At 43.3% G+C, this 15,569-nt stretch overlaps 1 protein-coding gene across 1 annotated transcript in view; it reads left to right on the top strand.

The window, feature by feature from the left end:
- The window catches only part of odad2 (outer dynein arm docking complex subunit 2), a 43,585-nt gene extending 28,701 nt beyond the window's left edge, over positions 1-14,884 (top strand). Inside the window, exons 15-20 of the mRNA XM_008281251.1 lie at positions 1,552-1,732; positions 2,934-2,995; positions 5,415-5,529; positions 8,421-8,609; positions 8,862-9,083; positions 14,716-14,884. Coding sequence (XP_008279473.1) covers positions 1,552-1,732; positions 2,934-2,995; positions 5,415-5,529; positions 8,421-8,609; positions 8,862-9,083; positions 14,716-14,832 — 886 coding nt within the window. The 3' untranslated portion in view covers positions 14,833-14,884. The remainder of the gene's footprint in view (positions 1-1,551; positions 1,733-2,933; positions 2,996-5,414; positions 5,530-8,420; positions 8,610-8,861; positions 9,084-14,715) is intronic.
- The last annotated feature ends 685 nt before the right edge of the window (positions 14,885-15,569 follow it).

The raw sequence follows: 15,569 nt of genomic DNA, 5'->3' as shown, positions 1-15,569 counted from the left end.
TGCACAGCTGCATTTATAGAACAGACAGCAGGAACAGCAACTTCTCTCTAAAAAGATTTTCTAAAGTCTCGTAACATAGCCAGGAGGAGATGTAGTTTCCTTTTACACCATCTGAAAAACAATTAGCTGAAAGGTTATTATGGATTTTTTCCCCTTATGATGCCATAAAGAAAACTGCTTACCCTAGCTTTAAGTGTTTATCCAGCACCATCATCACATCAAATTTTCAGTTTGTTCAGTATATCTGTTTATGACCAGACACCTACACAACTCATGCCATTCTCTTTCTTATCCATTAGGTGTACTTTGTGTTTAGTACTACTTAGCAAATGTTAGCATAGACACACATTAAACTAAGATGGGTTAGCATTTAGCTGAAACCAATACTGTGCTTAAGTGCACCCTTTTTGAGCTGGTGGGAGACTCTTTGGCTTGAGGTTTGACAGCCAGATGCCAGCGCCACTTGTTCCACTTGAGTGGATGGAATTCTTCTGTTCATCCGTCCTTACTTCATGTGTTCAGAGCATGTTGAAGACATGGGGTATACATCAACAAGTGTCCACATCACAAGAACTCAGTGCTCCACAGATTCCTGTAGGGCTGCTACTAAAGACACTGTTTCCATTGATTTATCTATGATCTATCTTACCAATTAGTTTATTAACCTAAATGATTAATTACCCACCCAAAAATGTAAATGATGACCACTTGCTATCCTGGCTTTATCCTGTGGAGGGTTACAGGGGGCTGGAGCCTATTCCAGCTGACATAGGGCGAGGGATATGGTACAGCCTGGATACGGTGGTCAGTCCATCACAAGGCCAACACAGAGAGACAGACAAACATGTACACTCCCTCTCACGCCAATATGAGAGTGACCAATCAATCTACCATGCATTTCTTTTGGGAGGCAGCCAGAGAAAATATCGAGATTCAATCTTATCTCTGTGTTGCAGACATGTCTCAATTTAGTGTTTATTGTTAAATAGCAAAGGTCCCATAACATGCAAAACAGTTGGCAAACATTTTACAGTACCTGTTTGGGTGGTTGTGGTTCAGGTGGTAGAGCGGTTGTCCTCTGATCACAAGGTTGGCGGTTCGATCCCCCGCCCCTCCACAGTCCAAGCATCTTTGGGCAAGACACTGAACCTGAAGTTGCTCCCAATGGCAGGCAGCACCTTGCATGGTAGCTCTGTTGCCGTTGGTGTATGAATGTGTGTGTGTGTGTGAATGGGTGTATGAAAAAACACTGTAAAGCGCTTTGAGTACCACCAAGGTAAAAAAGCGCCATATAAGTGCAGACCATTTAACATTAGTATATTAGTGTTGTCATTGTGAGTATTTTAGCATGCTGATGTTGGCATTTAGCTGAAAGCACCATTTGAAGCACAACCCCTCAGAGCCACGCGCATGGATCTAGACATACTTTTAGTCTTGTTTCATTGTATTCAGTATGTGTTCACTGGTTATCTGATGTCATAAAATCAGCAACACAATGTGAAGCAACTAGTTACTGAAATGTAAAGCAGTCTTCCTTTTCTCTCCCCAAAGGTTTCAGAAGTACAACGTTCTGCAGACCTTGGTTGGTCTGTTAACTTATCAGCCTGACGAAGTCCTGGTCAATGTGGTGGGAGCTCTGGGAGAATTTGCACAGATACCTGCTAACAAGGCCACCATTGGCAAGTGTGGAGGCATCAAGCCGCTAGTTAACCTGCTGACTGGAACAGACCAGGTATGTAAAACTTTTTGTTACTGATTAAGGGTCATCTTGCGATCATGTTCCTACAGATGGGTGACAAATTAATGGTAACCATTGGCAAGTGTGGAGGCATCAAGCCGCTAGTTAACCTGCTGACTGGAACAGACCAGGTATGTAAAACTTTTTGTTACTGATTAAGGGTCATCTTGCGATCATGTTCCTACAGATGGGTGACAAATTAATGGTTGAACCTGAACCCTTGACACCTACAGTGAGGGTGTCTGGTGGCTCTGTTACGCTGTCGGGGGCATTTTGCTGGCATGGCTTGGGTCCACGTATTTCCTTAATCTTTGATTATACTTCCTTGTGGCTGCACACATGTACAGCTGCAGACAACACAGACCTGTAGTGGCTTTATTTACACAACTTTCTAATATACGGGGGGCACATTATCATACATGTGCAGCATGTGGCGTCTGTGTGTTCTGTGGATGCACTTGTAGCGTAGTTGCCATAAGGCCACACATTTTGGGCAGCAGGTGGATGTGCCCAGAGAGGTTCCGCATGGATCAGTGAGCACTTGGGTAGATGCCCAAATTTACATCTTGCAGACCCTGCCATGGGAGGTAAGGCTCACTGCAACATAGTGCAAAGTTGCTCTTTGAGATTGCCTTCATCCAAATTAAACATTTATATCCTAATGGGTGCGGTTTCCTCCAGGATGACAGTGTCCCATCCAAATGGCACGGGTCAATACGAAAATGTTGTAAATCATATGCTGTGGCCTTCACAGTCACCAGATCTCACACCAGTTTAACACTGAAGAAGGTTTTGGACCAATGTGAGCCTTGATTGTACTTCCTTGCCAATGCAAACACAGACAGTTGCAGACACTATGGACACCTGGTTGTTTTTGTTATATTGCTCTCTGGTCCATTTTGAGTCCGCTGGGAGGAATCTGTACTGTAAATGCATCAGTGCACAGTAGATTGGCAGCTGTGGGAGGTTTTGGACCAATGCGTTAGACAGCTTTCTCCGTCGCCATAGTGACGGATAAAGATGCCAAATGAAGGAATATCTTTTGGAAGAGTGATGCTCTGATCCTTCAGTAGAGTTCTGGAGATTTGAAGAATGAATTCCAAAGTGCATTGATGCTACTGACACTTCATGATTGTTTTTTTTTAATGTGTCACCGTCTGTATATTAATTCATGCATGTGCTTTGTATTTACCAGGCGCTGCTTGTGAATGTAACCAAGGCAGTGGGTGCCTGTGCCACAGATAAGGATAACATGACGTAAGTCTCTTCCCATTCATCCAACCAGCTCATGTGGCCTTTGACACTTACAATACAGCTAACACAAGCCAAACAGCCCCATTTGCAGTGTCTTTTAAAATGTTATTAGTGGCATATTCACTGTCGTTACTGAATTAGCTCCAAACACGTATTCTTGGCCAAGTATTGATGTAATATGTTTTTACAAGGGAATGACACCGATTCCAGGATCTAAACACAGTATTATTAACCTGTCATGGGCTGATGCTTCAAGAAATCTGCTGTTCTCTTAATTTGTAATTATGCAGGCAGGTTCCTCTTTCATCCCCAACTTAATGACAGATTTTTAAAGCTTTGTTTATTGTACCTGCTGTGTTAAATATGGTTGTGGTTTAATTCCCAGTGTTTTACTATAGCTTTGCGGTCAGTGTTAGGAGTTGAGCTGGTCAGACGAACATACCTAAAGCCCTGCCCTGTCCAAGACGACATGGCTGGGAAAACACAGTGAACCATAGTCCAGAGCGGTCTTTATTCTGTGTTCATTTAACCTCACCCTCAATACTGCACAACATTGTGGAGCTTCCATCTGTGCCTCATTGCTTTTACGAGGCTGTTACGGACTACAAGACCCTTCTTAATTAGCACTGGACACATATACAGCTGAATGTCTGAGTTCTCATTGTTAGTTGTTGTGAATGCTGTTGTATGAGCCTATTACATTGTTTGGAGGCCAAAACCAAGGGGCTCAATAAAAAATGAAACATGTCAAAATAAAGCCAGTAACTGTGGTGAACTTTACACAATGGGAGAAATGTATTACATTGGTTCATCACGTTCTCCATGTTTTCTCACGGTATGCGTATTTAGGCCAGACCTTGTAGTCTTTCAGCCTTCACACTGAGCTGTAAACAGAAAGCTCTTATTTCAGCAGCCATTTTTGTATGTTTTGTGGCAATAGCTTATTTTGAGACATGAATGTGTACAATAGTTTGCTGAGCAATTAACATAACTCACATTTGAATGTTTCCTGTTGCAACCCAACACAGCCGGAGCTGTTTTCCAGATTACCAGTGATAGACGATGTTTGGCTGCCTAACAAATATTATGATGATATATTTCAGATACCACACAGTTAGCTACAACATTCCTGTCAGTTAACATGACTTCATTTCAGCAAAAGAAACTTTTTCTCAAACAGCACCTTCTGTTGATCAGCGCAATCATTCTCTCATCATCATTCGGATTCAGGTCATCCATAACTAGTGAAAGGCCAAAACAAACACTGATCACTTTCAAGTTTTCCATGAAATGCTCATATGTTTGTTTTCATTCTCAACCAGTAGGCAGTGTGTGGTTAATGACGTAGCACTTCCTCCAATGAATCCTGTGTAACTACAAGAGTGAACACACGTTGTTTAATGCCTCCAAGGTTTGTGGTCTCCTCCTCTAATCCATCACTGTCAGCTGCAACTTCATTGCTAATCTGTTTCATACCTGCTTCATGGGAAGACGGAGCTGTTTTGGCGGATGATATGACGCTTCACTTTTGTTTTTGGTCCGGATTTAAGAGGCCCTGCAGACTGGAATCTGATGTTATGATCCCTCTAGACTGATTTATGTGCAAACGGAAGACAGATGGCGCAGGGGACGTCCCTGATGAGTGTTCGCTCGTTGCCAGTCACGGAGATACTGTGATTAGGGAGTGTTTAAGTAATTATGACAGCATTCAATGTCGGCCTTGTTGGTGGAAGCACACATGGGGAACACGTTACATGTTATTTATACCAGACAACGGGTGCACTGTGGCTTAATTCTTTGAGTTCTCAGACCTTGACTGCAGTTTTGAAAACAGTCATGTGTACGACATGAAATACAGCTCATGCTTAAGTAAACTTCACTCAGACTCTATGAAATATAGAGCGACCTGTCTCTGGCTCTGTTTGATTTGGAAAGAGGTCCTCTTTTTGGCTTTGGTTTAAAAACAAGCCACCAACATAAAGTGTAAGTTTGTCTCAGTTTCTATTTATATATCCATGTATGAGGTACTATACACAGATGTATGTGAGTTAACCTCTGGCCCTAGCATCGCTGAGCTTTGCCATGGAGAATGATTTGAGTGAGCAGACAGAGAGTTCAGGCCCTGGAAAGGAACTGAGCAGGACTGAAGGCAAATTGTGATGAAAAGCCGCTGCTGAAATCGATTGACACTTGGAATCCTCTTCGGCCGCAGTTGCCTGCTGGCTGATAGTCAGAGCCTTAAGAAACAAAGTTGATCAAAAAAATTACACACTTGATGCTTAATCATGCTTAATGAAAGATCTAAATGAAATCACAGTTTAACACTTTTCTTTAAGGTTTTGTTTATTTGCTTGTTCATTCCTTTCTCTCATTCCCTCCCTTCTTAAAGCACTTCTCTGTCTCTCTCTCTCTCTCCTTTCAGAATCATCCAACAGCTTGATGGAGTCCGCCTGGTGTGGTCACTGCTGAAAAACCCCAGTCCAGATGTTCAATCTAGTGCTGCTTGGGCCCTTTGTCCATGTATTGAGAATGCAAAGGTACAGTAAAATGCAGAGGTTTTTTTTCTTTCCTCTATGACATAAAACACATTATTCTTCTGTCTGTCTCATAGCTGTGCAAGCGAGACACACCAAAGGCACACAGATAGTCTGTAAATCAAAGAGTTCTGCAGAGTTCGTGTCGTTTCCCTAAACAGAAGCCTGCTTATATCACTATGCTTGTCTCCTAAGCTCTGCCTCCAACCTGCTGCTGCTGGGAGGTGAGCAGGGGCAGAGCTGTGTCAGAGGAGGCTTACATGAACCTTGGGCTAATATGAAGCAGAGAAGCCTGCTTGGCACACTGGGATTGGTGAATTGGGAAGCAGGCAGGGAGAAAGACTGAGTAATATCCTGTGGCATGGCTTCTGATTTCCCAGCTAAAAATCTCCCCTCAACATGCTACTAGTTACAGAGGCACACGATCCACGCATAGAGCAGAGGGCACCAGACAGCTTCCATGAACCCATGTCTCTAATGAAAACACTGCACAAATGTATCCGCAATGTGGTCATGAATACTGCTTGTGCAATTTTAGATATGACTAAGCACAGAATCAATTGTATGTTTTCTTTAATGAGAACGCCATGATTTTCATGTAGGAGTGCAATGTTGAATCTTTGGAGCACTCCTCTCTGTTATTGTTTCAGACCTTTACCCTATTTTTACACAGCAGTGTTGTCAATCAACTCTAATTTCAGTTACACACAAGCAAGTCTTTGATCCCCTGAGCACTTGTATCATTTCCTGCTACAAACGTAATGTTGTTCTATTAGATTATCGCTATGATTAGGGTAAACAGAGTGTCAGTAGAACAATCTGGTGAAGTTTAAACACATATATTGGGCCCAGACAGGTGTCTTGGGGGTGAAGACTTTTTTTTTTTTTTTTTCATGCCGGCTGGAATTTCTCTGGCCCAGAAGTGTAGCTAAAATGATGCATGGCAACCATATGGAGGGAGAAACTGCGGACCCACTATTGAGTGCTAACAAAGTTTGACAATGTTTGTCTGGACGTCAGTGTGCCAATTTTGAGGGAAATTCATGAACATGCTTTTTGGGTGATTTTTCTGGGACGGGGGCAATGACAAGCGCTAAATAGTGCTCTTTGCCCATCGACTTGAGGAACCTGATACAGCTGCTTTGGTGCAGTCGTTATTTAGATAAAAACCCCATGTGGTTTGCGTTAGCAGTTCCATAGTGGATTTATGAAAGAGCCATGGTATAAATGCATCTGCTGGATGCTCCATACAGTACTGTTGCCCCTACACAGACACAGACATAGACAGACACTATGCTCTATGTCCACAGGTCCTTAAGTTTAATTGATTTAGTACCATAAAAGTACTTTAAAGACTTAGGAGTGAATCATTCAATTATCTTTGTTCTCCAATCAAGGAAGTAGAACCCTCCCAGTCACATGTAATGGGGTGTATCATTAATTTGCCTGGATGCAGAGGCACATTTCGATGCTTGATTTACTTTTCCTTTACCTAGAAGCCATGTATGTTACAGAAGCCTGATTACTCCAGAGAAGGGGTCAAGGCATGCCATTCTGAGCTTGGCTTGCTCCCCTCAGCTTTAGATCACGCACAGCAGATAATGTGTTTTCTATTTCATTTCATCCTGGGTAAGAGGAGGGGAGAGAGAGGATAGCAAGAAAGGCCTTTCCGTGTGCAGCCTCATAATGCTGCGGTTTTCAGATCTGGGGGCCCGTCCAGGCCATGAAAGAGATTCTGGCTAGTCTATCGCAGCTGGTGGCTTGAGAGAGCTTCCTCTGTCGCAGGGACTCCCGGCCAGTCGTCATCAGTATTCCTAAGGAAGAGCTTCCTGTGTGTCGGGGGGTCAGCTCCTGGCCCCGGCACTCCACTCATTGGCCTGCACTGCACACATGGCTCATCTTCTGGCACAGCATCACAGGGCCCATACACCGCACCCTGGCCTCATCTCAGCTGTGAGCTCTCTGTTAGAGAAGAGAACGCAACAGTACATCATGCTCTCCAAAAGTAGCTGTGCACTAAAACTGTAAATCAGCTCCTGCTTCTCGTCGGCGCTTAACGAAATCCCTTAACTTACAGAATAAAGAAAAATAACAGAGTGCACACAATAAATTCTGTGATTGCTGTAGTCTACAAACTGTGCTACACATAAGCTCTGGACATGTAGATTGATGCTGAAATGGACTCAAATTAAGCGTGCTTTGTCATTTTCAACCAGTGGTCCATAATTGTATGCTTTCGGGGAAATTTCTGTTCTATTTTCAAAGTACTGAACATTACAGGCCCGGCCACCTTGATGTATTCTTCCGAGGCTGGCGATATGGTGAGTTGTGATTTTAAACAGCAGCCTGTTATGCCAAGCCATACTGAAGCTAGTATCTCTGCCAGCTCTTCCGCTGTGGTTTGCTCAGCACTCCCTACCAGCTTTTTGGTTCAGTAGGCATTGCCCCACAAGTGGCTGAAGACTCCTGCAGTGCCTGCTGGTGCCATGAAGTCAAACCATGAAGCCATGTGTCTATACTTTGTCACTCTGGGGAACAAGCTTTAAATGTCACTTTTAAGCTCTAAATTCTATGCTGCATCTTCGTTATGACAAGTTCGGGTGCAAGTACGAGAGGTTCACAAAGATGTCACACTTGTTGCTTGCTCAGCCAAATGCAAAAGGCAGTACGACTGCAGGACACGATGTTGCATTGCATTGCATTGCATTGCATGCACTAACAGGAGTTTGATTATTGTCAGAGCTGCTGAAAATATCTATTGATTGCCCTTTGTATAGACTGCAATGCTCAAACACCACTGCCTGCCTCTCCTCTTTCCTCCGTCATTCCTTCCTCATCATGCTCTGTGTTCATTTACACAGAGCACCAGCTAATTATGGCTTTTTTCACTATAGGATGCAGGGGAAATGGTGCGCTCCCTTGTCGGTGGATTGACTCTGATTCTTTATTTGCTGAAGTCAACAAACAACGAGGTGCTGGCAAGCATTTGTGCTGCCATCACCAAAATAGCCAGAGACGAGGACAATCTGGCAGTCATCACTGATCTCGGGGTTATCCCGTTGCTGACCAAGCTGACTGATACAGTAAGAACACCTCACTGCTGGAGACAAACAGCAAGGTTTTACTAGTCACAAACACTGCACTTATTGTCAATATACAAATAGTGTCTTTACAGTGGAGTTTAGTTGGTCTTTTCCTACTCAATGCTGCATAAATCCAGCTAATGAGAAGAACACTGGTAGACATTGCCAAGAGTCTCTTGCAGAGCTTGTTGTTGTGTTTATTGTAAAGACTGGTCTCTGGGGTCCAATAACCTCCAGTTTTTCTCTCCACAGACTGATGACAGGCTCCGTCACCACCTGGCTGAAGCCATCCACTACTGCTGCATGTGGGGCAGCAATAGGGAATCCTTCGGTAAGGTTGGAGCTGTAGCTCCGCTGGTGCGTTTCCTTAAATCAAAGGACGCTGCGGTCCACCTGAGCACAGCCAAGGCCCTGTACCAACTGTCCTGGGACCCCAACAATGTCATCATCATGCATGCGACAAAAGTGGTGAAGGTCAGTCTCAGTGTTGTTGCAGCTGCCTTTCTTACTCATTAATGTTTTTTTTGTAGATAATTTACAAAGTAATTATTTCTTGTAGTTTATTTGTTGCTTTTGAGACTAAATCGGGTATAATTGCATTAAGGAAAATGGGCTTTGGTCTCCCACCACCCTTGTTTTAGTGATGTGTGAAAAACACTGAGTAATAAACTTTGAAAAGCTGTGACTATTTTCAGAGCCTTTGACCGATGGAGCAGAAACAAAGTGGGTTTTATTCGGCAGCGGAAACATGACTCCACTTTCTAGCCGTCATGGGAATTCAGAAAAGCAAACAGCTCAGTGTGTGCAAAGTGCCATTTCTACGGTAGACCCTAGATGCCATTACAGCACAAGTCAAAGGGCTGTAGCTGGGGGTAACTGTTGCTAAGGGCTGTTCCTGGACGTCAGGGTAGAATGCAGCAGCGATATGGTTCAGGCCAAGGAGTGGGGTCAGTGCTGTTCGAGGCTAAAAGAGAACAATGTTTTTTTATGGTCAACTTTTTCTCTTCTTAGTCAGGCTACATCCGCCAGCTTTCTTCATCATGGCAGTTGTGTAGCGCTCTTCCAAAAAGAAACAAGCATTGTTTTGTCTAACATTTGAGCCTGTCGGGCTGTTTCCATGCTCAGCTCCGGAGACTGTTTATGTTTGTCTCCGACAGTGATGTAGAGATTTTATGTTGAGATTACGCTCTAATTGATGTCTTGTCACAGATGATCATGTACCCATGCTCCAGCATTTTAGGAAAACATTTATATCTCATTCTCTAATTCAATCATGTTTCACAGAAAGACTTTCACATGAGAAATCTTTTTGTGGCCATAGTGATTTTAACCCCCCCCCAAATAACAACTGTGATATAAATTATGAAGTGGTTATTCCATTGCAGCCAGTTTATTTTTTTCCCATGTTCATTAAATGGTGTACTTTAGTCTGATCTGCTGTTACAGTGTATGTGGTTCAACACCAGCCATAATTGGTTAGTTGGACTGAACACTGGGTGTTCCGAAAGAGTTATGTCCAATTTGCAAAAGTCGTTAAGCTGAATGCTTTTTGTAGTATGAGCCACGACAAAAACTGGACAAGCCCTCTTTTTTGCTCGCTGTGTGTGTGTGTGTGTGTGTGTGACTATATTTGACATTCTAGTGTGTCAATATGGGTGTGTGTGTGCAAATTCAAGACATACCACCCTTTTTAATCTGTCTCTGTGTTTGCCCTTATTAATGTACCAGTTAAGAGTTGCAACACTACTCCATAATGTATTTTTGGACTTTTAAAGAGCTTAATTACCAAAGGCCACGTAACTGCACCAGCATTGCATTTGTTCTTAATCTCAGACATGGAAACACAACACAGGCAGCCTCATTGTTCAGTCTGGCCTCAGTCTCAGCCAGTCTGGACGGGGAGGCTGATACTTACCTGCCTGACCCCGGAGGAAACATTACAATGTGGGAGCTTGTCAGTCTCCACCACTGAGAGTGCACTGTAATGCTGTGCTTCGTGATATACAGGCAACTGTTAGGAAGAATGTGTTAAAACAATATCTCCAAATGTTCTGAATAGGTTGGAGAAGGTTTATCAAGGATTGATACAGTGCTCCGTGTCTAATTTACGGCCTTGTGTAAAATTCTGGACTGCTTCTTGTATTATTGCAACTGTATTTCAAAGAGGTTTTCTGTGCCGTTGAGAAGCTCTCAAAACATGCTCACCCACGTGTAGTATACAGTTTCAAACGAGCAGAGGTCTCTCCTGCTCCAAAGCTGATTTAGAAAGTAACTTTCCTCTCTAGCACACTTAATGGTGTATGGCCCAGTCCCCTAAGATTCACGGGGGAAATTAAGCATTGAAAAGAAAGTATTTCACGCTGGAAAACACATTAGTGACCCGTCCTAATGTTTTTATTCTACCTTAACCCAAACATTCAAAATTTGTCCATTCAGTTATTTACTTTCAATGCTATGAGTCTTAAACATCTCAAATAAATCAGTTTAATTTCAGGTTTTGGATGAAGCCCCTTTTTGTTCCTAGACTTTGTTACCTACATTTTTTTGCAGAATGTGTTGGATCAGATCAGACCTTGTTCAAGGAAAGGAATTCAGGTGCTCTCTCTCAGAGGAAATACACACCAACAAAAGGAGAGTTTTATCCTGAGAGATGAATCGCCCTGGCTGTTTGATTTGACATCCACTCTTGGTATCTCGCAGTTTTATACGGATGTGCTTCATTTTGTGTCATGTATAAAATCAACATGCCTTTCCTCTGTGCTTTACATTGCTTCCAAAGTGCTGGGGATTGTTTGCTGAAACCATAAATCCTTGCAGACAGTTTCAGCCAGCTATTTGTCTTAAAGAGGCTCTTTCTAACAAAACAAAAAAAAAGCTTTGTGAAGTAAATTGATGAAAATTACAAAATGTGGATGGTAATTATTGGTAATTTTCAACTGAAGGTATTCCAAAGCGCAGCCTTTGCCAGGTCCTGCTATGTATTTTAAGCTTTTAATAATCTAAATGAGAAAAACGTTTGCACTTTTGTTGCCATGAGTACACTTTAGCTCAGGCGCTGTGAGTGTTTATTGTAATGTTTTGTTTTTTTTTCTCTTACATGCTCAGACTTCAGAAGGGAAAGTGGGCAGTGAGACTGTGGGGGGCCAAAAATTGCACAAATGTGAGGAGAGGAGTAAAACCAAGCCGAGCATCACAGGTTTACGTCTGCAGCTTCCTCTGGGTTTGTGTGAAACATGACTTCAGGTTGTGGTGAGCAGATGATCCAGACACTGTGCTCTGCTATGACTACCGTGTTTTTGAGATCCGTGGAGCGTAATGATTTAGAGCCTTAAGCCTGTCGCCCTTATACCGCTTTTCTCAGGTTGAACAGGCCAAGGGTTCAGAATGAAACTTTCCCCTGAAAGTCATTGATTTGAGAGCTTCCCTCCCTCCTTTTCCTCTTCCTCTTTAGAGACACAGAAAAAGCAGCTTAGCAGTCTCTGGCTCACTGGAAGCTTCAGGGAATGTTGTTTACCTTCACTTCCCTCATCAGCTTCCCTTCAACCCAGCTAAACACTGCTGTCTGTTTGTACTGTTTGCCTCCACTGTGGAGTCTAAAACATGGGAATGCTGGGATGGGTGTTGGGGAGGTGGGAGGGGGGTGATGGAGCCATAATGGCTGTCAGACCTGGCACAGGGGAATTTCTGCCTCAGCTCCTGCAGGCAGACATAGTCCAACAGAGCACACTTAACACTGTGACACCTCCATGGGCGATAGAATGTGTGTGTACACATACAACAATATGTGCAGCCCTCCCAGACTGCACGCCTGCCCCTCCCACACCTCCGCTGGGGAGGGGAGGCCTGGTCCCCAGCTCCCTTCTCGAAGGCCAGGACTCACTGGAGCGTGCAAAAACCTCAAAAACTCACGATTCAGTTTTTAAAACGTGGAGCAAGTGTTCATGTTACCACAGTGAGGGAATATCTAACAAGTGGTGTATTATATTCCTAGAGATCCCAGCTGGGAGGGAAAGAGCGAGCTAGAAAAAATCAGCAAAGAGAGACACGCTTATCTTAGCCTAGCTGTGCGCTTCGGGAGACCTTATTTGGCGACGTCTGAATAACGTGCTATGAGGTTGGCAAAAACGCTGCCTCTGGCACTTCTCAGGCATCCTCTCTTTTCACAAAAGAGACTTGTTTAGCGAGCTGCATGTTTTCTGGAGCCTGTGGATGTAAGTTTGCTTTCGGAGGTGTTTTGGATGCTATTTAAAAATCATATAAAACCGGAGGGCAAATGTTTCACACATACACCTCGACACTAGTTCATTGAGGAACTGACATCTTGGACGGCCTTTTTTCCACAAAATGAAGTGATTCTAATGAAGAGGAAGGATATTAGCGTTTTAATTTTATGCTGAAGGTTCACAGCCCCTTCATGCTCAGACACACAAGCCGGCTCACCTCAGCTTTTATCTGTTTTTCTTTCACTGTTTGTCTTTGCGCTGAAAATCCTGGGAATGTCTTCTCTCTGCTTCTTTGGCTGTTTGCTAACCACACAAATGTGTGGAGTGGTGTCTTAAGTTTGCATGTAACATAGAGAGAGGTGGAGATCAGCTCGGCTTTGACGTCCTGCATTACAACAGCGATAACTTGGGAGGAAAAGAGACTCAAGTTTGTCCCAAGACCTGATCGGCTGGATGGAGATCAGGTGAAATCCAAGCATGATGTGTTACTGAAAATTATTATTCCAGTTGATGTTTCATTTGTGTGAAAAAGACAAAGGATCACTTCCTTTGTGGATATATGGAGCCAGTGCTGGACAGGATGAGTGAGGTTTGAATAAAAGGGAGACAGAAATTGAGAAAGCGCAGGTTAGTAGGAGCTTTTAGAGGCGTTCTGAAGTCAGTCTGGCTTGTTTGTTGGATCGTTTCCATTGACAGTGACAGTCTAGTGGAGGTTTTGTCCTCTGTGTTGCTCCGGATTACCAGGGATCAGACATGTTGCACAGAAACCAGAGGAACGATCCAGACGGTGTTCAATCACAGCACTTGTAAGCCTGCTCTTTCTTAAAGAAGTCTTTTTCAAAATCCCTTTTCATTGACTGCAGATATATGGAGCTTAAAAGTGCCTCAGACGTCTCAACAGTATATTTATCAAGGTTTTCGTTTTGTTTAGAAGCAGGGAGTCTTTAAGTGCTTAGTTGAGGGATGTAATGTTGCCATTCGTTCATTATCGATGTAAACAAGACCATCCGAAATAATTGCAAGTGTGGCTTCAGAAACCTCAGTGGCACACCATTGTGATTTTACCACACGGCACACATTGAACAAATTTAAATTCATCCATTGCACCGGAGTATTTATGCTTACATTTACTTTTATTTTGATTCTGCCCCACAGCCGCCCGCAAACATAATGTAGTGATTTTGCTGCAGATAAAACGGGAGGGAGAAAAAAAAAGCTCCCCCTAAAAAACACACACATGCCACTCAGTGGAAGTCCATATATCCACTGTGCTCCTTTCTGTCTCGCTCTACGTAATACGCAGCTCTTTGAACATATCTTTTAGATGTTCAATTTTATATAACCAAAAAATAAACTTCCAAAGCTAGAGATTTTCTGGAGAGCTCAAAACCTTGTTCTGCAATAAGATCTAACGAGTTCCATTACACAAGCCACTAATAGTCGGATATAATCTGACCTTTGGAGCGGCGGAAAGGCTGTGGAGTGGTGTGGTTCATGCTCAGGTTTTTAATGTCGAGCCTGCCCTGCACGACTTTCATCTGAACAAACTTACAGAAGCATGTGTGCACGCAGCTGTAACCCCTTTGCTGAGGCATGGGACACACACACACACACACACACACACACACACTGAATGCTGACACACTTCCACACAGGAGGACACGTGCCAGTGCAGTTTGAGACCGTTGCCACACAGCCACTGTGTATCTCTGCAGCCCTCGCCGGTTGGTGATGCTGTGCAGAGTCTGCTGCTGCTGCTCACATGGAAACATCTGCAGCAAGCTTCTTATTTGTGTGCTGGATGTGTGTCAGTTAGCTTTTGGAAAACAATGGTTCTTTAGGAACCCTGTCAGCTGAAACCTCAGTTCTGTTTGTCTCCACAGCCCCTGTTGCAAATGATGCGCTCTGATGTCGAGGAGCTCCAGGAATACGCCAGCGGCTGTGTGCGCCACATCCGAAAGCTGTTCCTCGCTAATTTGTATCACTGCTTGTCTTATTGACGGCCATTGTTCCATTCATAACTACAGTCGCAGTGTTGGGGGAAGAGTTTTGATTTTTGTTTCAAGTAATCCAAATATTAGTTTTTAAAAGTCAAACACTGAGTTCAGCTCCCCATCACTGATCTTTTTTGTTCAGACACGAGTGGATTTCCTGAAGTGTCATCAGTTATAGTGAAATATGTTGCATCAAACTATCTAAGAAGTATTTCAAATAAAACGTTGCATCCTCATAAATGAGTATTTATTTGCCCTCTTGCTTCCGTTTCTGCAGGGAACTTTCATCCCGAGCTCCTCATTTACATCAATTACCTCATCAGGAGCTCGTACAAACATTTGCGGGTGCCCTCTACTCGCTCTCTGACCGTCTCCACTTAGAAATGATGACGATAAAAAAATAAATCGAACTCTCTCGTGTTTGTTCTTTTGCCAAATGCCCCATACGTTGTTCAGAGTCAAACATTTTGGAGCCACCTTCTTTGCAGTAACATTCCTCATGTAATCCAAACAAGACCACAATATCTAAACAACAGCCACATCTGCTTGGGTTTCTCAGCCTCCTCTTATACAGTTTATATATTCCAGTATATATATATGTATATGAACATATCCAAACTCTGAAAACACAACCTGCAATGAGACATTTAAATAAACAGAATACCTCACTGTTGCTTATGTAGCACCGATGTGGGATAAAGGGACTCTGCATAAATACCGTACAACAATATGAAGGCATAAAT

The sequence above is a fragment of the Stegastes partitus genome, unplaced genomic scaffold (genome assembly GCF_000690725.1).
Source record: "Stegastes partitus isolate 25-593 unplaced genomic scaffold, Stegastes_partitus-1.0.2 Scaffold227, whole genome shotgun sequence".
Lineage (NCBI taxonomy): Eukaryota > Metazoa > Chordata > Actinopteri > Pomacentridae > Stegastes > Stegastes partitus.
Note: the sequence above shows the minus strand (reverse complement) of the source record. Positions and strands in the feature narration are given on the sequence as shown.